Source organism: Acyrthosiphon pisum, chromosome A2 (assembly GCF_005508785.2).
Source record: "Acyrthosiphon pisum isolate AL4f chromosome A2, pea_aphid_22Mar2018_4r6ur, whole genome shotgun sequence".
Taxonomy (NCBI): Eukaryota; Metazoa; Arthropoda; class Insecta; order Hemiptera; family Aphididae; genus Acyrthosiphon; species Acyrthosiphon pisum.
Window position 1 is genome coordinate 8,497,924 of NC_042495.1, and position 25,521 is coordinate 8,523,444.

Here is a 25,521-nt window from a genome sequence, read left to right on the forward strand (position 1 = left end):
TATGCTGTATACACAGCTCAAATTTAATTTTTAAACCGCTATTGATGTATTATTTATAGGAAATGAAGTAAATTAATTATAAATAAAAGTACCTACCTACAATTAGCCTTTATAAACAGACGTTTCAATAATTTTATGTTAGGTACACTTGTAAATATCAAACCCAATTAGTATAAGCAAAAGGATGTCTGATGATATATTATAAATATGAGTGTACAAATACGAATATAATAATTATTAATTATTATCACTTAATAAAAACTAAAGAGTAAGTACCCCACACTGATATATAAATCATATACTAATTAATAATAATATATTTAATATTTTTATTATTTACTGTTATTACTTATTAAATTATATCATTACTAAAATTTCTATAGACTTTCTTACTTTTTTGTAAACGATAACTAACTTATATTACCTACTTTATATAATTATATGCAATATACCTATAATTATTTAATAAATCAGCAATATTAATAAAAACTAAATAAACAATAGTTAAATGGTATATACCTACCTATCAAACAGTCAGGTGATTATATCTTTCGTTGATTTATATATATTGTCTTAATATAATACATAAAGGTATATACTCAACAAAAACAATGAGTATCTACCTTAAAATAATGTATACAAATAATAAAAACATTATCATAACTTTGGGAGGATTTATTTACTTGATTGTTTGGCTATTAAGTTTTCTTTTGCCGTCTGGTTAATTTTCAAACACCTTATAATATTCGATCTGGCTGTGGTGGTTTATAAAAATGTAAATTGTTCATTAAATTGAACAGCGGGCATTTCGCATACACTTTAGATACATGGTGTTGAAATCTGAATAATTTATACAGCCTTTATTGTTCATGACAAAATGCCTCATTTTCATAAGTCGTGGCAATCACAAATATCATGCAGAGTATTCAATTTACATAGTAATTGAGCGCATAAACTATAAAGTCCCTCATTTACTCGAACATAAAAATCAGCCCATTGAAGGGTTTATTTAAATTTATGTTGAAAATGAATCCAACGAAATTAAATTATTGATATAATATTCATTTTAAAATTAGATGGACTGCATAAAAGTACCTATTCTGTGTATTTGTACGTATGTGTAGATAAAAAAAAAACAAAGAATGAGTAATGAACAAAAATAAAACCATATTTTCATTAATTTGCATTAATATAAAAGGGTCTTAAATTTTAAATAAAAAAATTAACAAGGTACTTAACTAACGTTAAGCACGAATAGTTCTCCCTTAATTCTCACTATGCCTACCTATAAGTATTTAGTACCTATGGTAGAAATATCAAAATATGAGATATTCTCGATAATATAAATGCATCAGTATGTTTTGTATATTTTATATAGTCGCCTAAAGAATCATTATACCTACATATTTACATTCAAAAATAGAACTATAGTAAAATTACTATATCATTACATATTTTATGCAAATTAATTTAACTCTGAAAAACGAGAACATAAAAAGTAATAAATTAAAATACATATTTTTCCACTGTTGTATTATTATTAATTTTATTATTTAAAATATACTTATAATAACAAAATACTGGTCCAATTATCAAGGATTAATGATTATTAATATTTTTTGAACTATGACTTAATAACTATTGTAATACCTGGTAAATAATAAATGCATTTCATTAAAATAATTCACATACTTAGGTAATAAAATAATGTGTGTGATGAATAAATTGAAAAAAAAAATACTGAATATCTTATTGTGGTATATATGGCGAAAATATCACTTGCAGTTTTTTAAAGTAATATTCCAAAAAGTTGACTGTATTTAATTATAATATATTAATAGTAATAGGCAATAGCTACTATAATAAGGTTTATAACTTATTAGTTTACTTACATAATTAATTATTTATAATATAATATATATATATTATATTATTATATATACGAGGATATATTATTATCCATAGGAGAGAGGAAAAGAGAATGAAGTTGACAGGACGGCGTACTGCGATCCACCACCTATCACCCATGTTTTATATATACAGGGGGACTCGCCAAGCATGTTTTCCCCTTTTTTCAATTTTCCTTATAATGAATTTATTCAAATAATTTTTTTTAAATTATTAGTAGGTATATCTAATATAATATTGAGGACCATATTTTCAATTATTTGGGTTGTTTTATACCATCTATATATAAGGAATGAGTGGAATGACTATAATAGTAATATGAACTTCTATAATGATAGTCCCTCTTTATAATTATTTATGAATTATAAGTTATAACTAACAACTATCAAGAATTCAAGACTATAAGAGTGACTATAATCACAATATTTATTATATTATATATTATGTCGTCACCAGCAGTTTCCCTACGTCTATGACTGTAGATGACTCATGACTATACTCATGTCTTATACAATATACACTTATAGTTCTATAATGTTTCATGTTTTTAAATAATATAAATATATTCTGTTTGATTAGTATATATCTGATTTATTAGATGAGTTGTGTTTTTATCCATTATTAAGTTAGAAATAAATCAACATCAAACCTATTAATTCTTCTTCCTTCACTCATAAAATATTATAATATACGAGTCTACTGTTGAATTAGGGTGAGATAATTTGTTATGATATAAAATCCGTATGTGTTGTGTTTATGTTTACATACATATATATTATATAGGAAGGTAGTATGCATAATATATATATCAATAATAAAAATATGATCAAATATATTTGATATTATTCACTTCATTTTTTCAAATGAGTAGGTACCAACGTTTTTTAATGGAAAATGGTTAAGCAGATGAATTTTTTGAAAACTCTCATGTATCTAAGTCAAAATTTGAATAATTATTGTTTCTGAGTAATTAAAATGTACCTATATATACTAATTAATATAGTAATGATAACAGGTATTAAAAATATTATTACAAAATAATAAAATATAGGTATATTTAATCAACAGTATTTATTAAGCTTCGACAATTTTTAGATACGCATTATAAAATGTTGAAATTTAATATTACCAAGTAATAACTAATAATTATAATTTTCAAATCACCTTTGCCTTTATATAATCATCCAAAAATATTATCCTTAGCCTTAGAACTTAGCACACAAAGTTAAATAGCCAACTCAAAATCTGCTCGTTCAAATTTCGATTTAGATACACAAACATTTTCAAAAAACCATATAGGTACTTACGTACTAATTTATTGCAAAATATATGATTTAAAAAAACGAAGTTGCAGGGCACTATACTTAAACTGTATATAGTATAAAAATCTAAGTGTTTGAAGTAAGCGGGATATTCAAAAACTGATCAATTTGGAATTTGAATTAGGTCATTACCTATATTAAAGGGGAAAATAGGGGTGAGTACTGAGCAGGCGAATCACCCTGTATAGTGTGTGTGTGTGTGTGTGTGTGTGTGTGTGTGTGTGTGTGTATATAGATAATATATTAATATAGTCGACGGTGGTCGGTTGAGAGGGCTTGTTCGAAACTCAATTCGTGCAGATACGTATATACTATAGACATATATATATATTAGTATGGCATTCGTATATACGTAATATAATAATACGTATTCTGTATCTTTATATATATATACTTATACTGTACAATCCTAGGAGTACCGTCCCGCCAATCAAAGATCGTTTGTCTGGCTAATTTCGCTTTTCATTTACACCCCGCCGCCGGCATTCAACCGCAAATCGCAGCATGTATATAAACATATTTCCTGTACGCACATTCCCGGCTGTAAGTATTATACACATATAGTGCCCGATTATAATATATCCATCCCTTTTACCACCGCCTCTTTTTCCGTTTCAATTTAGCGTTAACGAGCCGCGACTTTAACGTATATAATGCACTATACATCGTATTACATCGCGTATATTCCTGTCGCACTCTAGTCCCATAGTTCCCGTTTGAGTGTTGACACGAGGAAAAAACAAAAATATAAAATCAGATAAAACTCGTACACTGCAATATAGATAATTTATAATACGGTCATAAATCATATTAAATTTATGATATTTAGACCTTGGTTCCTACTTCCTTGGCGAATCTTCCAGCTCCAGCGATCTTTTTCTAATCGTTGTTTCGTCCTATTATGGAATATTGTCATAATATAAACCTTGCCCGTAATAAATTTCTTATTCAACGTATCTAATAATATAGGTATTATCCTACGCAGCTTCAATTTCAAAATAGATGGGATGCCCTGCCCCTTGGGCGCCACACGAAGGATGAATTGCGTCCTGCTTAATCCAAAGTGAAAATTGTATGTATCTATAGATACCTTATAAGGTTATTTATTTTATAATTACACCAAAACCCAAAATCGATTTTGCTGAAAACCAATTTTGAGTAAAAATTTAAATTTTTCTCTTAATTTTTGTTTTGTTTTTCCTCGCGCTTTTAAATGTTGACCTCCCATATGCACCAACTAGATTCACTTTCCCATCAAACAAGGTACTGTTGAAGAAAATTGAAACAATTTTACTGCCTCTAACGGTGACGACAGACACACAAATAAAAAAATAAAAAAAAACACATCATATTCATATATTAGAATTATTTTTCATTATTTTGACGATCGAACACAATTTGATTTAAATTATATATTTTATATTTTATATTTACCAATAAATTATGCTTATTTTATTTAAGCTTTATATTATTAATTACTAATTAAATTATTTTGACTGTTGTTATTATACATATAACAATATTTATTGAGAATTTGATGAAGTATAAAGTATGGTAGGTACATATTATAGCCCTGCACGGGCCTAACTTTTGAAGTCCAAGCCCGTCCAAAATAAAATTTTACTAATGATACCCGGGCCGGCCCGATTTGTTTCACTTGGATATACAGTCCAGCCCGACCCAGCCCGATTCATTTCTTTTAAATATACGGTCCAGCCCAGCCCAATACGTTTAACTTAAATATATATTATATAGTGTATACTTAGCAAGACCCAATCCAAATTTTCAATGAAATATATGGACTTGACCATATATTCAAATGGTTAAAGACCACTACTCTACCGTGTACACTATTACCTACCAAGTATTATCTAGTACTTAAATTGTGTAAAGTAAAATATAGTAAAGGGTAAAAAAAAAATTGATAGTCTAAAGTATTCAGTATACTATATCAATCTTATTTTTAATCAAAATACAAAATAAACATTTTATTAAAATACAAAAAAAAAACATTTATCAAAATACAAAATTAACATTTAATTAAAATAAAATAAAATAAAAAACAACTTAATATTTAAATATACTGCTTTAAAAAATTATAAAATAAAAATTCTTCATTTATCAATTAATATTATAAAATATAAATGAAGCCCTCCCCGAACAACTAATACTGAAGTTAAGGGCCAGGCCCAGCCCGAACCCTATTTCGGTAACACCAAGCACGGCCCATGCAGGGCTCTAGTACATATGTATTGTCACCCACAGAGATGACGCACGACGATATTACTCCCGCGCCCAAATTACCGCGATGTATTTACGTGAAACCGCTGCGGAACGCGACTTTCTCGGCAGGATGATGCGACTGGGTGAAAGGGAGAGAATTGGAGGACCACAACTTGATATGGCAAATATCGTATTCCAATGTCGTAATGTCTTTGTTTTTGGCTTTAAAATTTGATAATTTTAATGACCTTTATTTAATTAAAAATATATCCCCCGGTTGTGATTTAGTATTTTTCTTTCATTTTGGATTTAGGTTAATTTTACATAGCACATACATTTTTACCACTACAACCGTCTACTTTTAAAATTTTAAAGAGTATAAATATAAAATAAGTATAATTGTAATAACGTGGGAATCAGACCCACTGCAGCGTGCCTGCGTCATATTTATTATGTGACGACGGTGATACTCGATTACCTCAAATAATGTACACCAATTGTTAGTCATAAATTGCCATTTACCATATCACAATCGTGCCTATATTGTTTGAGCTTTGAAGTCAAACCTAGTGAAATTATTATTACAATACATATTGACATATTGTTATGCCCAGCAACCAGCAAAACGAAAATTCGCCCTACGGTGTTTACTGTGTATAATTCCAATGTAACACGGCGTAATAAATAGGCAATATAGGTGCATTGCTGTGGAACCTATAAATACATATGTATTATATGTATTATTGTGTTAGCGATCCCGTCAACATAAATAAAAATAAATAATACAAAAAAAATAATACACTTACCATAAATTCTGTTTTTTATATCACATCGTAAAAAAAAATTTACAATTTTATGGCACCTTATCAGTTATCAGTCCTCCTTATCGCCCTCTGAGACTGCTATATAAAATGCAAATAAATGCAATAAAATGCTATACAAATTAGGTATTATCTAAATTAGTGGGGGAGCGTGGCCCTCTCCGGCCCCCCGTTCGGGAGGCCTTGTTGTAAATTTATTAAAATATTAAAAATAGATATATATAGTGCTTACTTTTAAAAAAACCTTGATACATTTTTACACTTTTTAAATTTTTATTTTTTTTTATTATTTAATGTACAGCCCTAATGCTAATGAATAATGGTTCTCTGATATGAATTCTGTATAATATAGGTAATACTTATACAGATATCGTCATAATCCAATACGAGTTATAACCAAACGTATTCCTGTATAAATAATAAATCATATTAATTATATATAGGGTAGGTATATCTGTTATCGACATCGTACGACAAAATACATCATAGAACCTAAATATTGGATGACTCTTATAACAGTTATCAGTTATGGTGAGGGTTATGGTGGAATGTATATATTTTAACAAGTCTAGCTGTCAATGGTGGAAGCCGGAAACAAGTATAATAAGTAAAGACTGAAAATTGATTTGAATTTATATAGTTTTGACAGAAAAGTTCTTTGAAACTGATATTCGTTATTTATACACCCTATTACTCAAATGCCATGAGTTTAGTGTTTGTTCAATCATCGCAATTTATTCGGGTGTAGTTTAATACAAAACCCATCATCACTATCCTTCACAATTATAATTATTTATAATTACGCTGTAAGTACCTACCTATGCGTGAATCGTAGTATACTATTATATATTTACTATAGATTCTCTACATGAACGCATAAACAAACATATTATATGTTATCAATCATCATTGTATATTTAGTAATAAACTACCTATTATAGTCTTGTATACCTAGGTGCAAATTAGCGCCCTTAGATACAATAATAATAGTAAACCCATTTTTAAAATTCTCACTTCCATTTATTTTGTTCTCCCCTTTATAGGCTAGCCGTAATATATTTACTATAATTTCTAGGATATTATATATTTTATATTTTCATTATTATTAAGTAATTTTATTTTTATAAATGTTTATAATATAATATAATATCTCAATTATTATCCAAACTGTTTCTTCTAAAATCATTTTTGGTGGCCACCATTGATAAAAGTTTGTGTAACTATATATTAGAACAAATTATATCAAGCCATTCTTGTATAGTTAATAATTAAGATAAAACCTTTGGTGCAATGCACTCCAAAGTTGAGATATAATAGTGGGTAACTACTTACTATGATCACTATCCCATATAGCTGCAGACATTTAATAAATATATTTATATATATATAAAAATAAAAATAATATAAATACCTATACATGGTCTAACAGGAAGACTTGTCAAATTAAATAACTTTGGTTCTAATCAATATTTTAAATATTTTTGATATTTTTTTTATATATAATTTACAGACTCTTGCACTAGAGTGCGACTCTTTCGATGTCAAGTTGCAATACTCCAGTTCCATAAAAAACATTAATTATTTTATTATCAAAAAAAAATGTCTCTATATGATATTATTTCTGTTGCTTTTAGAAATTTAAAATAATACACCACAACAATAACTTGATAGTGTATCTGAATTTGCACATTACACATCAATAAACGATGGCAGCAGAGGAGTAATACGTATTGTGCACAGAGCTTCCCCCAAGGACGGCCTGGGAGAAAAATGTAGGCCGGGAAAATCTATTACCCAGGCCAAATTTTTTATGTCTACTTCATAGTTTTTTATTTGGGGGGGGGGGTGGCTTATAATTATTTATTTACCTATCTAACTTTTTAGTTTTTATTATATGTTAGAAGAGCACAAAAAAGACAGTCCATAAATCAGTGTCAACATTTTAGTGTAAATATTTAAAATGCCTAGATACGCTTATCTATATTGTGTATTCTCTTAAAATAAGTTCAATTAACAAATTATTACATGCAATACCAACTACTATGCAGCTTAATTGAAGCTGTTATAACAATTCATAATTTATACAATTAATGGCCGTACGTGCGTTTCTAATACAAAAACATGTCATATAGGAAAAACTCTCACGACCTGTAGAATAGTTGGTTTTCATCCTTATTTTTTAATTTAAAAGAAGACAACGTTTTGTAGGTAGGATCAGTATGATTTTCAAAATTATAATTATATAGAAGTGAAAATACGCATTTGAATAATGCGCAATATTTGTTATTTTTAAAATCTATCTTTCTAACACTATTTAAAGTAAAATGAAAATTCGGGCTTTGATCCGACAAAAAAGTATTTTAGATAAAAAAATAAAGTATGAAAAAATGTAGAGAGGGACCACGCTCGCATGCACGAAGTACCTAGTCACATTCTCACTAACGATTAGACGAAGATCGAAGCATATATGGGTACACAATAATAATAATGCGTTTATGCGTCCCAAAATATACCAATCTAGCACCAATAAGCAATTATTGTTATTAATAAAAATTAGTAAGTAGTAATAACTTATTGTATTAATCGCGTTTGGTTAAATATACATAATCACCTAGTCCTCACTGGTCACCTCAAAATTCTTTGACAGTATAAGACTCCAAAATAACCAGGTATACCTACTATATATACGCAATTATAATATACTATACCTACTATATAATATTAGGAATTTCCTCTTGTATAGTATTGCTTAGAATTAATACTAGTAACTAGTAGGTATATTTTTTTAGTATAAAGAAACACTAGTTATTTAAAAAATAATGTCATGCATCTGTCAGGCCAATAGCAAGTTCCAATAGGTTAGGCCACCGAGAACTTCCCGGTATCCCGGTGGGCCAGGCCGTCCCCGGCCCTCCTCTGCTATCGGTTATACTGCAGGGAAAAAAAGGGTAAGCGGGTGTCACTCTGCTGTACAGTAAGAAAATATAGCATTGTATACGAAAAACAATTCTGAGTGGAGAAAGTTTATCAGCATAGGATATTTTATATTATATTTGTATTGTTATTAATATAATAATATAGTAGCTGGTAATTTGAATTAATATTATTTGTATATAATAATTTACTTTAGAAATTTCAAGTAGCTACGAACAATATTATTAAATTACAACACAAAAGTAAAATCATTATTCTTCGGTCAAATATCTAAATTCGTCCAAATTTTAACTTAAAATAACTATAGAATCCATTGTTTATTAAGAAATCTCAACCACATACCTAATTATAGATTCTCAGCATGGTTTCGGCCACCTGGCAAATCAACTATCAACAGCAGCATTCCCTTCATCACCTATATACATACTAAGCAGTTTTGGTTTTTGAGGCTAATAGTCAAGTTGACACAATTTTTACAGATTTTGAAAATATTAATGGGCTTGGCATTGTCACACTTGACTCCATCCGCTTATCTCCTGGCTCTCATCCAATTTAACATCTCGTAGAAAACTTGTTACCCTGAACGGAGCCGTTTCAGAATTATCAGTAGTTTTCTCGGGTGTTCCTGAGGGAGGTCACCTGAGTCAACTTTTTTTTATCATTTTTGTTAGTTCAATAAATAAGTGTTTCTCTTTTGCAATGGTTCTCTTATTTGCTGATGACATTAAAAATGTTGTAAAATTGAATCACCCACTGACTGTTTCTTATTACAAGCTGAACTGGATGCCTTCTTGGCTTGTTCGTTTGGACTCAACACATTAACTTACTCCTCAACATTGACAAATGTCACTCATATCCCGGTAGACATTCGATAAAGATAGACAAACTTATGAGGAATCTTGCTTTAAATTTTCAAATCCAATAGATATAAAAAGAAAATTTTTTATAAATTTACAACTCAAAATAATTTTCTCAAAATTCTAACTTCAGACGCTCATAAACTACTATTGTAGATTTACGCTCAACTTTTCTTCCACTAACAGCTATTTACGAGGACCCTTGCATTACATTTTCCAGGTTTTTGACTGTACATAAGATATATTATCGACAATGACTAATACAAAACTAATAATATATGAACAATGTTCAAACCATTTCGACATTTTAAACATAAAAAATAAGCCACATGACTTAGATAAATGTTTTTTGAAGTCAAAAGTTGTCTCAAAATCAGATTTAATATTTTTTATTGTCAGTATTAAAAAATAAAAAATAAAAATGTTTTATTATACTTTAATTACACGAGTGACGAGTCAATAAATTATGTAGAAAACAAAAATTAAAAAATATTGATCAGAATACAAATTATTATTTTTCAGGTCTTCTTGTTACCTCCTGTTTAATATAATAAGTTACTAATAATTATACAATATATTATGTAGGTCGTTGGTATAAGTATTATAATATTATAAATTATTTAATTTTAACATTTAATATTGACATAGGTATTAAATGTTTTGACTCGATTAAGAGCTGAGACAATCTGTCGGCCTAGGATATTTTATGTCACCTATATTTATTATTTTTATTGCAATTAGAAATACTACTGAAAATCCAATGTTGAAATGTGGATTTATACATATCATTGTAAAATCAATACATTTACCGCTCCACTCAGAATCTAAAATGTATATGGATTTTTTAAAAACCAAATATTATCTTCACAAGCTTAAGAATAGATTAGGAAAACACACAGGCATACTTAGAATAAATAGTTATTGGGTTCTAGAAAATTTAAAATAAACTATAAAGTAAAAGCATCCACCTATTATGCAAGGTTAGGTAAGGTTAGGTATATCTACTTATAATTTAAATAAGCCCAAATAATGGCGGTAATGAGTGCAAACATAGTCACTCATTACAAGTCTTTAACTCAAAAGTTATTATCGGTTATTATTCAATCACATAGAACAATTTATTATTACCTCAATTTTTACTTTTTGGGTAATTAAATGTAATTTTATGTTTGTAACAAAAAATAAATTGAAACTAAATGGGCATTGTTAACAAAATAAAAAAATTAAATAGAAAGTGAATTTCATATTAAGTTTTAGACCTCAAGATATTATTCAGTTTTCCTCAGACTTATGAAGTATACTTAAATTAAAAATTATGTTTAATACTTGAAATAAATATAATGAAAACAAATTATTTGCTGTAAGTATATAATATATTTGATGGACGATTCAAAATAAAGGACAAAAGTGTTGTTTACTTGTTTAGAACATTTTGTCAGGCCACTTGGATGGTTGACTCAAATACAGGCATATGGGATATTAATTTAAAATGTAGTTTAGTTGACTAAATCCATTGGTTACTGTAGACATTTTTATCACAAAAATGAGTCAACTCAGATAATTATGAAAATAATGTATGAATAAGACAATGAAGGTGCATGAGAGTTAAGATTAGAGTAGGACATTAAATAAGTAACTTAATTTACAATAAAAAATATTATATTTTCCACACATAAATAGTGGCTTACATACTATCTATATCTACTTTAAATAACTTCAATATCAATCAAAATAACTACCTATATTGAATTTCAAATATACAAGATATTATGAGTATAATAGTGTATAATATTACAAGAATTATGCTAACAATATTGTATGTTAAGACATGTGAAAAAATAATTTGTACTAAACTTAATTAATAACATCCAGGAAAAGGCTCAGGTCGGTTTTTGCGTAGAACAAAATTTATCTTGCGCTTCATGTCTTCATCGTATATAGCTTTACATTTCTCGTAATTAATTCTCCTTCTCATTTGCGTTGGTTTTTCATAGAACATTGTTCTTCTGTACTGATCCAAGAAACCTTCAGAACCCATTATACGGTTCAGAACACGACAGGCTTCGTCCACATTTTCATTCCGCACCAACACAGTCCTCGAAATGAATTTTAAATGTTTCATTGCTAATGTGAATTATTAACACTATAACAATATTAGTTATTAGTACTAATTACAATTTTCAAATAATAATTTAAAATGTTTATTAACTCGATAGTTCGATTCTCAGATACTTGGAAACTTGGCTAAAGCCTAAAGCTAAATATTTAATATAATATTTAAAAATCAAAAAATAATAATAATCACAGAATATTATGTGATAAATAGATAAATAAATCATATTATCACTGTAAGACAGTGCTGCCACAGACTATTACCATTTGACTGCACAGTGCACACTACACGTGAACACTGATAGCCCGCAATAACATAGATATATTAATAAATATCATATTTATGTCTATGCACAATGACCATAGAATACATAGATATTAAAGAATGGATAGGCCATGGCTATATTAACAAAATAGAGGGTCTTGGGGCCGGAATGGGGAAGAGAGAAAGACTGTTTTTTATCATTGCTTCTCATTCTGACAGAGGTCTTATCATAAATTATATACAATAATTATACATATATCTATTTGTGATAAGACCTCTATAACCTCAACAAATGTTCATGTTCGTTCCCGTAAATGGCCTATCCATTCTTTAGTATCTATGATAGATTAAGAATATATTAAAAAAGGTGGGTAAGTGGATGTCACTCTGTTGTACAGTAGGTTTCAAGGGGGTCACTGTATAATGGATGGTATGAAATTTGAATTCAATGATGTAATATCATTGTATAAGAAAAACAATTCTACGTGAAAACGACATTCAGCCTATGATATTCCTAAGTATAGGTATTTGATGAAATTATTGTAAATAAAGTAATTTGTATAAACATTATAACCTATTTACGTGGCACCTTGTTTTAAATTTTCAATCCTTAGGTGTAAAATTTGAACATTTTATACATTTTTAACTACAAAATAACTATTAAATTTTAAATTTGATAATTTTTGTCAAAATTCCAACCTTAAATACTTATAAAAAAAATTGTGCCTATGTATTTTTAATATTTTTCAACTGCCATTTAAGCAATATATCAGGAGCCTTGTATTAAATTTCTACGCTTTTTTACCCAACAAATAACATTTTATTGACAATTATAAAAAAAAAAAACCAAAATAATTGAAAACTAACAATGCCCGTAAACAGCTCAAAAAGAGTCAAAATATTTTCAAAATATGATGGTGTATAGAAAATGAGAATATAAATATTCAATGAAATTTTCATGTATTTACTATTATTCGTTATTGAATTACAACAAAATAACACAATCGCTACATGAGAAATCGAGTGAATATCCAATATTGTAAAAATATGAACTTCAATCGCTCATAAAAATTTAATTTGATTTGCTTGTGGACATTTTTTTTTTTTGATAAAGGTAGACAACTTATGAATAATCTTGTATTACATTTTCAAATCTTAGATTTAAAAAGAAAAATTGTATAAATAAATTCTTTACTCAAAATAATGTGCTAAATTTCGTGATTTTTCCATATTTTTTAAATCTCATTGTAACTATATTGTACCTATTAAATTTGTAAGCTCTTTTACACAACAAATTAAATTGTACTGACATTAATAGAAAAAAAACCTAAAAAGTTAGAAACTGAGTATATCCATAAACAGCTCAAAACAAGTCAAAATATTTTGAAAATGTTTTCATGTAAAGAAAAAACTGATATAAACATTCAGTAAACATTTCACGTATTTACGATCATTTATTTTAGAGTAACACCAAAGCCAAAAGTCAAAAACCGATTTTGCGTAAAAATTCCCGTTTTCCTTAATTTTTATTTTGTTTTTACGGGAACTTTGGAAAACTACTGGGAATTTTTACCTCCCAGAAGTACCAACTTGATTCACTTTCCCGTTGAACAAGATACTGGAGTTGAAAACCAAAGCATTATTTCGACTATTAATCATGTACACAGGCACAAAAATAAAAATAAATAAAAAAACACATCATTGTAAAACCAATACATCACTCCGCTCAGAATCTAAAATAATATAGTCATGTAACTCCTACCGGCTCCGCTTCGATTTTCTTTAACAGCATCTTTTCTGTAAACTAGTTAGTACTTTGGAGAGTCAAAAATAAAAAAACCACAAATAGTTTTCAAAAGCGTCAGGAACATAGGCGCAAATAAGGGGTTGGGGAGCTTAGGGGCTAAGCCCCTCTCCCCAAAAAAAATGTTCATAGCCCCCCAAACATTTCCTACATTTTGTTTTAAGCTTATTCAGTATTATCAAAGTAAGGCTTTCTCTCTCCACGAGATGTAACTGACAGCGTTTAAAGACCGGGGCACTATTTCCTCCACTCAAACATTCCGGGTGGCAGAACGCATAAATGTATAGCCCTACAATTATAAACTATGTTTAATCAGATTAAATAGTGACCCAGGTCGTTAAACGCCGTCAGTTACTTCGCGAAAAGAGTTCCTTCTCTCGTGGAACGTTGTATAATAGATTTGCGAATGGTAAAATAAATTATTTTAATCACAATAATATCAACAAATATGCATAGTATATACAATGAATTTACGTCATTGAATTCAAATTTAACACATTCATTACAGTGGCTCTCTGGACACGTCCTATGATGTATCTATACAGCAGAGCGTTACCGCCACTTACCCGCTTTTTTTATTCGGACATATTTTCTTCTAGACATATTACCTAATACATGGGTATTATTATCTAGACTCAAGTAAAGTAGGTACAACTACTTTGTGTATTTATTTCATAATTTAAAATATAAGATTGAAAGTAAGCAGAGACTGTTTATTATTATAATAGAAGGAAATGTAAAATTTAAAAAAAAACCTGTGTAACGATAAATATAAGAAATAACGTACAAATATAATAGGTATTAGGCACCTAACATAACGTTAAACTTTCTATATACGATATATCTAGCTTACCTATGTAAAATTGTTTTAAACTTTTTAATGACGCAATAATATTGTACTATTATATTATCTATATACCAGGCACGATGAATAATATTCTTTTAGGAAACTCTCAATAAATATTTCTTTTATGATTTCACTCAATATTTTTACAAACAAATAACAATATAGGTAGGTAGGTAGATGTGCATTTGAAATAAACAATATATTTATTTATAATTCATTAAAGTGCAACTGAGTACTGACATAAATAATGCGTAAATAATGTTTAGTACTGTATATATTATAATAATATTATATAGTACCTATAAGAGATTACTGTTTAACTACAATAATATATTAGTACGATATTATATAATATTATATATATTATTATACGACTATATTACGTGAATAATTATAGATACGAAGAGGATACGTAAAAAACTTGGAAACTGTATAAAAATGAAAGTAATATAAACACTTTATTCATTGATTAATATTTAATAATTTAAATAGATTTAGAAAAATGTCCGTTGATTGGTGGCTCATCGGCGGCATAGTTGGACATTTCTTGAGGAATCACCGCACTTTCTTCAATACCCGTACAAGGGCGGCACATGCATTCCAGTGGAGCTTTTGTAGTTACCTATTGGAAAATAATATAATGTATTTATAGATATATTATATTAGGTTATTGTCATCCGGATTATTGATTTATTACCGTGTATTAGTATACTATACTCATTCATTTCTAAAGCACAAAATATTTAATTTATTAATTATTTTTTGGCAAAGGGGTTTGCTTTTTAAAAAAAAAATAGTTTTTGTTAAAATCTTAAGAAATCATCAAAACGGCGTTCATTTTCTGTAGTGTTGGTCTTATAACTCATAAGTAAATACCTACTAAGTCCGATGCTGAGCCGGCTATTATTATTATGTAAATTGTATAGTAATTTATATGGTACCTATACCACTATAGGCACAGCACTAAATATAATGTGTTATGCTGTTATATATTTTTTTTAATATATATTGATATATAACAACAATAGTTAGATTGAACTCTAATTTTTAGTTTGGTTTAAAATAATGGTTAAAAGAATACTGAATAAGTAGTCCCGTGCACTACTTAAAATATTTATTTAACACGTATAAATGTATAATAGTGTATTTATAGAATGTATATCATGATCATGAAGTATGAACCTACCTTTCTAAATTTTTTCTCGCCTTGTTTAGCTTTTGGACAAAAGAGCGATACCGAAGCTTCTCGTTCGCCACTCTCTTGACAACACATGCAAGACCTTTCCATTTGCCATATTTTAGACCCAGAAACCTTGTTGAAAATACAAAACACCGTTGCATATATTTAAAAAATTAACATTATTATTTAAAAAAGTTTTTATTCAGAACACTAATTTACTTGTAGATAGCTGCTGCAGCGACCTGTACATGCAAATGATGGTATTGGCTTAGGTACACATCCTGGGTACTGTAGGACATGGATAACGGGTGTCACTTGGCAGTCGTCGCTAGACCTAGCGGTAACGACCACCCCATTACCGTTATCAGCAAAGGCCATGCTACACATAGCCAATACTGTCAGATATCCTGAAATGTCAAGAAAATATAAAATATTTATAAATTTGTAATGGAATATTATAAAATGGAAATAAAAGAGTTTATAAAAAATTAATTCGTATTACAAACAGTTCTAATATATGTATATTAGGGTGTCCCTTATTAACTATAGAACATTTTTGTTAGTCTTGCTCCCTGAATTTGTGTGTATGCATTAACAAATTAATTATAGCTTTGTATATAAAAAATTTCAAGTCGATCTGTTAAGGTTAAGTTGTGCCGAATTGAATTTGAAATTTGAGTACATTAATTAAATTTGTAAATTAATTATAATTATATAATTTGTAATTTAATGATTTATTATATAAATACTACTACTATGCATTTTTATAAATACATATTACACACAAGTAGGTACACAACTACAGAAATTATTGGATAATTTGGACATTACAAACATCGTGTAGCTAAATAAAATATTATCGTATTTTTTCTAGACAAGACTGCTATGGATTACGATTCACGAGTTTAATATATTTTTATTAATAAAATCGTGGTATAAATGCGTGATTAGTTACCTATGTACCTATAATATGTTGTCCTTCCTTTTTTATGATTTTTATCGGATATTTTGTTAATATGTTTAGAAAATTACGATCCGATGAAAAATTATTTTTGATTGGGTCAGTATCCACTCAAATATATATTTAATAAATATATTATTAATGCGTGTTTAACAATTGTCAAAATAATTTAATTTTTTTTACGTTTAAACCTCGAAAAGCTTAAAATTATTCATAGTTGTATACTCACTGAAAAATTCCTGGTTGATGGTAGACATTACGACTCAAAGATCATACTGTGAATAATCTTGCGAGTGGCAGTCTACTTTGAAGGGCTCGGACTTCCGACATTTATGATTTATTAACAGAAATAGGCCTCCCGGGGTCTAAACATGGTTTATGAATTAGATTGCTCAGTCGGCTGCTAGCTCCCGAAAAACACGTACACGTAGAATCATTTAAATCCAGACGGTTCGTTGGCGTCAAAAACTGAAAGGCTTCTGTAAAATATTATGTATAGTATAATAAATATAGACGACAATTAATAACTAGAAGTTTTTTTTCCAAGAGTAAAGTATTTGGAAAATGGTTGTGATTTAAACGTTATTATATTATATATTTTCAGTATTTTACAGACATATAAAAAAATTAAATTAAAATACTAACTTGTAGGAATTGGATTCTAGTTAGGATTGGATTGTAATTTAAAATGTAAAACATAAAACACATTACGCATAAACAACCATCAGTATAATATGTGCCGACAAATACAACGAAATATTTAGGTATGGTATTGGTATAAATAATACCTACTGTACCTAATTGAATAATTAAAGGGGCGTACCTACTGTAGTAAAGTTAAGGTCAAGTGTCAATATTAATTTAATTTTATAAATAGTTATTTTGTTCAATATAATATATAAATAACCTTAATATATTTAATTAAAAGTATTATGTAGACATGAAGGTACCTAGTTCATATTTTCATAAGCCCTACTCAAACTTACGTAGGGATTTTTTTGAAAGATACTCGATATAATTCTGCTTTTTATTATCAAAATTAATATTTAATATAATTTAATATTTGTTTTATTTTACGAATACGAATTCCGATAATTTTACTGGACACAGGTGATTTTCTGTAGGCTATAGCTTGTTATAAATTATTTTTCGTCCTGTGACAAACGCACATTGAATGGGACTTTACGTCTTTATTGATATTATTTGATATACGTCGGAGTGAACAGTCCCAAAATTTATATTTTTTGAATTTTCTCCTAAACTAGAAAGTTTGCTGATAACTCATTAAAAAGGGATCATCAAGTAGATACAAAATGTCGAATTAAAAATGTTTAAAAAAAACTATTTAATTTTTCACAGTTAAAAAAAGAGTTATTTTTCGATAGATTCTAATTTAGTGAGGTAAATTTTCGAAATTGGAGAATGGATTCTGTTGTTCGGGGTCTTTTAAATTCACATTGGCTATGAGAAGTGCCAGTGAAGATTTTCAGAACTTTATCTTCAATCGTTAATTCACTCCAAAGCTGTAAAGCTGAAACACATCAAAAAACGCCCAATAAAATGTGTTTTAGTTATTTTTAAGGTTCCGTAGTGAATTAACTATTAGAGAAAAAAATTCTGAAAATCTTCACTGTACTTATTCTAGCCAATGTGAATCTAACAAGACCCCAAACAACAAAATCCGCTCTCCAGTTTCGGAGATCTATCTCACTAAATTAAAATGAAAATGATTTTTTGTTGGGTTGTTCGCACCGACATTTTTTTGGATTCAAATCGTTATACCGCTTGGGTGTGATATCAGTTAATAAATTTCTAATAATTAAAAATCAAGATAGTTAACATGCCGATCTCTGACTTGGCAAGCGTTTTTCAAATGTATCTAGTATTTAGTATCGCGATACTCCAAAGGCCAAAGCCAAGTATCTAGTATCTATTATTGCAATACTGCTTTTTGAGTATGTTGTCCAACCCTGACTGTACCTAAAAAAAGGTGAGGAAATGGGTGTCACTCTGCTGTATAGTAGGTTATCACTCACTGTAATGGATGGTGTTAAATTTAAATTCAATGATATAAAATCATTGTATACTAAAAACGATTCTGAGCGAAGACGGTCCAGTCAGCCAATGATTACTAAGTGTATTTTATGATATTATTGTGAATTTCATAATCTATATAATATAACCTATTTACAAGGAACATTGTTTTAAATTTTCAATTCTTAAAGTTGAACATGTTATAAATTTTAGCTACAAAATAATTATTAAATATTAAATTTGATACATTTTGTAAAAATTCTAACTTAAAATGCTTATAAAAAAATTGTGCCTTTGTATTTTAAATATTTTTCAACTGCTAAAGTAACAACATATCAGGAGCCTTGTATTAAATTTTTAAACTTTTTTACCCAACAAATAACATTTTATTGACATTCGTAGAAAATAAACTAATAAAATTGGAAACTGAAAATGTCTGTAAACAGTTCAATACAAATCAAAATATTTTGTACCAACTAGATACAATTTTTCATCCCCCTCTAATTTGAAGATCAAAAAATTTTTTTTACTATAAAAACTAAAAAGTGACTTCAAACACAAAAAATAAATAATCAATAATATACATAAGTACATTATAAAACAAATACATATACATTCATTACTCCACTCAGGTCTCTGATTCTAATATAAATTATAAGCTTTTTCTGCAGAGACAGATGACAGCGTACCTATATCGAATATAAATGGTTAGATCCTCCGACCTACCTATAATAATAGTTATAGTATGATTAACTACACTGTCTACCATGGGCGACTCCAGAGCCTTGGTTAGGGGGGGGGGGGGCAAGTTATAATTTCACAAAATCTTATAACAAAAAGAAAAGAAAAATTTTTACAACACAAATTCAAGCCGTCTATTTTTAGTCCATTTACCCAGCAGGTATATCGTATACACCGTCATACCTCTATGGCCCATATAATCCATATGACAATATTATAATAATTAAATATGCATTTTTTTTAACAATATACATTTTTTATAAATACGGGCGGGGGGGGGGGGCCCCTAGGCCCCCCTGGAGCCGCCCCTGCTGTATAGTAATTATATATTTATACGTGTAGTAAGCTTTTATACTTTTCACAATTGAAGTGTACTTAATCTTTATGTCTTAGGGCGTATATCATAAACCATAATATATTATTCTGTTTTTAACTGTAGTTTAACATTTCAAGTTTTATATTAGTTTTATAGTGATTAAAATACAAACTATAGGTACAGCTACTTGCTACTAGGTACCATACTACCATCAAATATTCAAATTAATATGTAGCTATATTTATAGGTTGATTCTATTGCTCATTGGGAAAAGGCAAATTCAAATTATTACATTACATTATAAATTTACAATTATGTATTATATTAATTTCATTTATTTTATACTTAGAATATTTATTACTTGTAATAATTCGAATATTTTTTTACTTCATTAGTAAGTTATATTTACTTTTAAAAATAAAATCTGTTAGTGGCATATTTTGTTTCGACATCACAAAAATTGTTATATTACAAGACCCCCTAGGGATAAGTTAAACCACCCTCTCTGTTCAATAACACTTATATTTGTTTTAAGTGGAAGCTTTAATATACTCTCTGGAAGTCATAAACAGTTTTGTCGTGAACGTTAACAGTCTCTACTAACTGATCAGTCCCTGATCTGGATTACTTCAATAAACTTTATTGGCAGCTATATTGTGTAAGTACTTATTTACTTATACTGTGTGTAAAAAAAATTTTGTCACATTTTAATTTTTAACTAAATACTTATTAGCCATTATGTACACGACTCAATTGTTTATCATCTCCATTGCGATTATTATAGTCCATAATAACGTACTTGCAGAAGATAACCCAGAAGAATGTGAGACTTTGCCTTCTGAATTGCATATCATTAAAGGTACATTTTAACGTTTTAGTTAAAACAATTCTAACATAAAAACGTGTAACAATTGCTTAACACAATACTGTTTATTACGTTTAGAGGAATTCGACGAACTTGGGCGACTTCAGAGGACATGTAATGGTGACATAGCAGTGAACAAGTGTGAAGGAGCGTGCAATTCACAAGTACAACCCAGTGTCATTACTCCTAGTGGATTCCTAAAAGTATTATTATTATTTAAAAATTTAATAAAATATATGTTTGGTATTTCCATGCTTTTAACTTTAGATTCTGAGCGGTGAGATGAATGTATTGATTTTACAATGTAGTATAATTTTTTTCTGTGTAGGTCATCCACATAAGATGTCTTGTTACCTTTTGGAAAATGTTTCGATTTACAACTTTGAAGGTGGTTTCTGTTAGAAAATTGAATCTAATTGGTATACTTTACGGGATCAAAAGTAATAAATGTAATGTCCAGTATTTTATGGGCGGGGGAAAACGGGAATTTTTACACACAAAAATGTTTCACTCGGTTCAAAAACTTTAAAATAGAAAATTTAACACGAGATTCTTAATAAGTTGTTATTATATTTATTTAAAAATATTAATGATGTATCAGCACGACTTTTCTTATACCTATGTATTTTAATTTTAAATTCTGTATACCTAGGTAGTCAAATATTTATGAAATGTAAAATTGTTATGCCTAAGGGACAAGAGTTGAAAATTTAATACAAAATTCTTCATAAGCCATATATAGTTCATAGTTTCATACTGAAAACAAAAAATTTAAAAAAATAAATGTCTGCACAATTTTTGTATTGTAGACATTTGATGTTCAAATTAGGACGAAAATAGTTATTTAAACAAAGAAGAACGATTTTAGTTATTTTATTATGTTTTAAAAATATTATTCATGAGGACTTGAAACTTTTAACGTATACCTTTTATTATAGTTTATATACACAACGACATTTTTAAATGCAATATTTTCGGCAAAAATTGAAAAATAATTACAACCTACCTACTGTATAGGTATATATATTAGAATATTACCAATAGTAAAATATATTACGTTGATAGAACTATAGCAGTATAAAATATATATGTATCAAAAAATAATAGGCCTACAGACCGTCATCGTTTAGAATCGTTTTTCGTATGCAATGGTGGTTTATCATTTAATTCATATTTAACGCATGCATTACAGTAACTTACTCTATAACGAGGTACACTCGATACCTGCAATAAATAAACTGCAATACAGCAGAGCGGTTACCAACACTTCCTCTTTTTAAAGTTAGGTAACTCGAAATGTCTAAAATCTATTCTATATGCCTATTGCTTATATCTAAAATTCTTATTACCTATAATGTTTTATTCATAAATAATTATAATTGTACGTTAATTATATTACATATTTACATAAAATATTATCATTATCAAAATATATGAACGATTGAAGCACAGAATTATAGACTAATCTATGATGCATCTGTTTAGCTCCATGATTTAATCAAACGTAAAATAAATTTGAAACGTTATATAACTACTCTTCTATTCATCTCTAAAATTTATAATTTCGCAAGGATTCTATAAGTATTTTATTTAGAAATACAATAGAAAACACATAGATTATTCCAATCGAATTTATGGCAAATAACTAAAATTTAATTATCTATAATTATTATTCGTTGTCTTTATGATATTATATCGTGATTTCAGGAATGTTATTGTTGTCGTGAAACGTTTTTGAGGGAGAGAATGATCGCTCTCACACATTGCTACGATCCCGATGGCGTAAGATTGACCAGTGATAAATTGGCAACGTTGGAAGTAAAACTAAAAGAACCAGCGGACTGCAAATGTTTTAAATGTGGAGATTTTTCCGGATAGATTATGTTTTAAAATCCATATAATATGTAGCAACTTTTTCATCGTATTGTTTTAATAGTGTTGTAATTATTAAATATATAGATAGTTTTAAAAATTAAGCCTATAAACGTTTTCATGTAGATACCTACATGTACAATGCAGTACTTGTATACAAATACCTACCTATACAATATTATATTATTTAATGTTTATACAATTATACATTAATCGTTTGAATGTTTTATAATTTTATTTTTTGATTTAATGTAAAAGCATATTAAATAAACATTTTTAATAATACTATAATAATAAGAAAATATATTTACTTACCATCTATTTGAAATTCCTAGATAATTTACGAGATTTGATACTCATCAGTCAATAGTCACTATATAAAATAAATTATATGTATAGAACATTAGAACACAGTTATCTATAAATTGTAGAATTAGTAGATAATCGTGCTCTATACACTATATAGTACTATACAATACACAGTACTTATAATATACAGTGCCAAAATCTCACAGTTTTAATAAATCATTTCGAGTACAGTTCATCGCCGACTAAGTCATTCTATTTAGAATTTATAAACTAATTGATTAATTTATATTAACTACCTATTTATACCCATCTCGGGTAAGTTAAATAATTTAATATTTCTTAAGCTAGGTACTAACTTTATTTTTTGAATTTAAAATACAAAATTGGCAGCATTAAACTGTAAGTTAGAATCTATTTTGTGGTGATATATTATTATTTATTAGGTATATTAAAAGTTTAAAGCCACGCCGACAAGACACCATATTTATATTATTATTATAATTATTTATAAATCTATCCATAAGTAGGTACCTACTGTATAATTTTTTTTATGTATACAAAAATATATTAAATATATTTAGGGCTTGACTTGGTGGGGGGTCTCAGGGTGGCTGAGTACCCCAACTAAATTTTCAGATATTCTAGCGTACCGATATTATATACCCCCATATTTGAAAAAAAGTTAGGATGCCCGAAACATTACTTTTTTTTAGATATTTTACACATTTTAAAAGTTAATATTTACATATGTGTGATATAATATATAGGTATCTACCTATTAGATTATTCAGAATGGAGCATAGAATGTTCGATTTTAAACTTTACCTACCAATTTTGCTGGTAGGGTAGTGAGTCTAATTTTTACTTTAAGAAGAGGGGGTTGAAAAAAAACTCCAAATAATGTTTTTATAATTGAAAAAAAAATAGGGATAAACAGGATTTTTTACATTTTTGAAAATGTATTACAAGGTTTCTCATAAATAGTTACTATAAGTACATACTGAAATCGAAAAATCAGAATAATATGGAACCACATTTTCATAATTTCATTTATTATGCAATGTCGGAATGATTTATCAATGATTAATGAATTCAATTTTAACACCTGCCTAGTCATTACAATGACTTACCTATTCGATGACTAAGTACACTCAACGCTTACATGTACAGTACTGCAGCCGCGGTTAACTATACTTTCTCCGTTACTTTTTTTTAGTTCTGACCAGAACGAGAAATTGATTGCATTATCATAAGAATCATAAGATCCTGGCCCCCGGAGTTATGTGATGTCATTTACCAACCCATAGAACTTTTGGCCCCCGGTATCTTAAATCAGTACATTTAAATGGCTTTTTTTTTAAATTAAAATTTCAATTATTTTAAAAAAACGTACAATTTCAATATAATTAACATTAATATGTGGAGATGGCCACAAAATTTAAGTTTGATTTAATAAAACTAATAACTTTTTTCAAAATATTATTTTTGGGAATTTCCTAACATGTAAGATTACCAATTTTGTTTGCGTTGTTCGGTGACAAAGACGATAATATTAACTCCCGGAGGCCAAATGTCCTATCTCTAATAGACAGGGACGAAACGTCCGTTGGCTCATTTTTTTAACGGGGACGAAACGACGGGGGCGAAACGTCCGCGATTCATTGGAGATAGACCCACTCCCCTTATGAGTTATGACCTTTTTTTAGATTCTAAGCGGAGCGATAATTGAATTGATTTGACAATGATGTCTGTTGTTTTTTTTTTGTCAGTCATCACCTAATGGGGCAGTAAAAATGTTTTTATTTTCTACTTCAGCATATTTTCTGGTAGGAAAATGAATCTAGTTGGTATTTTGGGGAAAAATTGACCAAAAGTGAAAGATTCTCGGTAGATTTCAAGTCAAGAAAAAAAATATAAAACTAACAAAAAAAAAATTTTTATGCAAAACTAGTTTTCTAAAAAATTGATTTTGTTCTTTTCTGCAACAAATAACCGCGCGATAGATAAATAAAAATTATCACCGAATGTTTAAATTACTATAACCATATAGAACAATATTACTAATATTAATACTAATATTACAGCTATAACTAGTTAGTAGTTCCTTTAATTAAGCCAGGAACAAGATACGATTTAGTTTCTTTTTAACA

General features: G+C 28.3%; 3 protein-coding genes across 3 annotated transcripts; 1 reads left to right on the top strand and 2 right to left on the bottom strand.

Moving 5' to 3' along the window:
* Positions 1-11,706: 11,706 nt before the first annotated feature.
* LOC100167102 (28S ribosomal protein S21, mitochondrial) lies at positions 11,707-12,363 on the bottom strand. The gene has a single exon (XM_003242007.3). The coding sequence runs from the start codon at positions 12,185-12,187 to the stop codon at positions 11,924-11,926; it is 264 nt and encodes an 87-aa protein (XP_003242055.1). The 5' UTR covers positions 12,188-12,363; the 3' UTR covers positions 11,707-11,923.
* A 3,163-nt stretch (positions 12,364-15,526) lies between these two features.
* On the bottom strand, positions 15,527-17,982 carry LOC100164250 (bursicon). Its single transcript, XM_001946306.5, has 5 exons — positions 17,880-17,982; positions 17,464-17,713; positions 16,493-16,680; positions 16,280-16,405; positions 15,527-15,715 (listed from the first exon to the last, which is right to left on the bottom strand). The coding sequence occupies exons 2-5, from the start codon at positions 17,489-17,491 to the stop codon at positions 15,578-15,580; spliced, it is 480 nt and encodes a 159-aa protein (XP_001946341.1). The 5' UTR covers positions 17,492-17,713; positions 17,880-17,982; the 3' UTR covers positions 15,527-15,577.
* Positions 17,983-20,837: 2,855 nt separating this feature from the next.
* LOC100166282 (partner of bursicon) lies at positions 20,838-23,142 on the top strand. The gene is made up of 4 exons (XM_008181228.3): positions 20,838-20,983; positions 21,059-21,184; positions 21,269-21,393; positions 22,898-23,142. The coding sequence occupies exons 2-4, from the start codon at positions 21,064-21,066 to the stop codon at positions 23,066-23,068; spliced, it is 417 nt and encodes a 138-aa protein (XP_008179450.1). The 5' UTR covers positions 20,838-20,983; positions 21,059-21,063; the 3' UTR covers positions 23,069-23,142.
* The last annotated feature ends 2,379 nt before the right edge of the window (positions 23,143-25,521 follow it).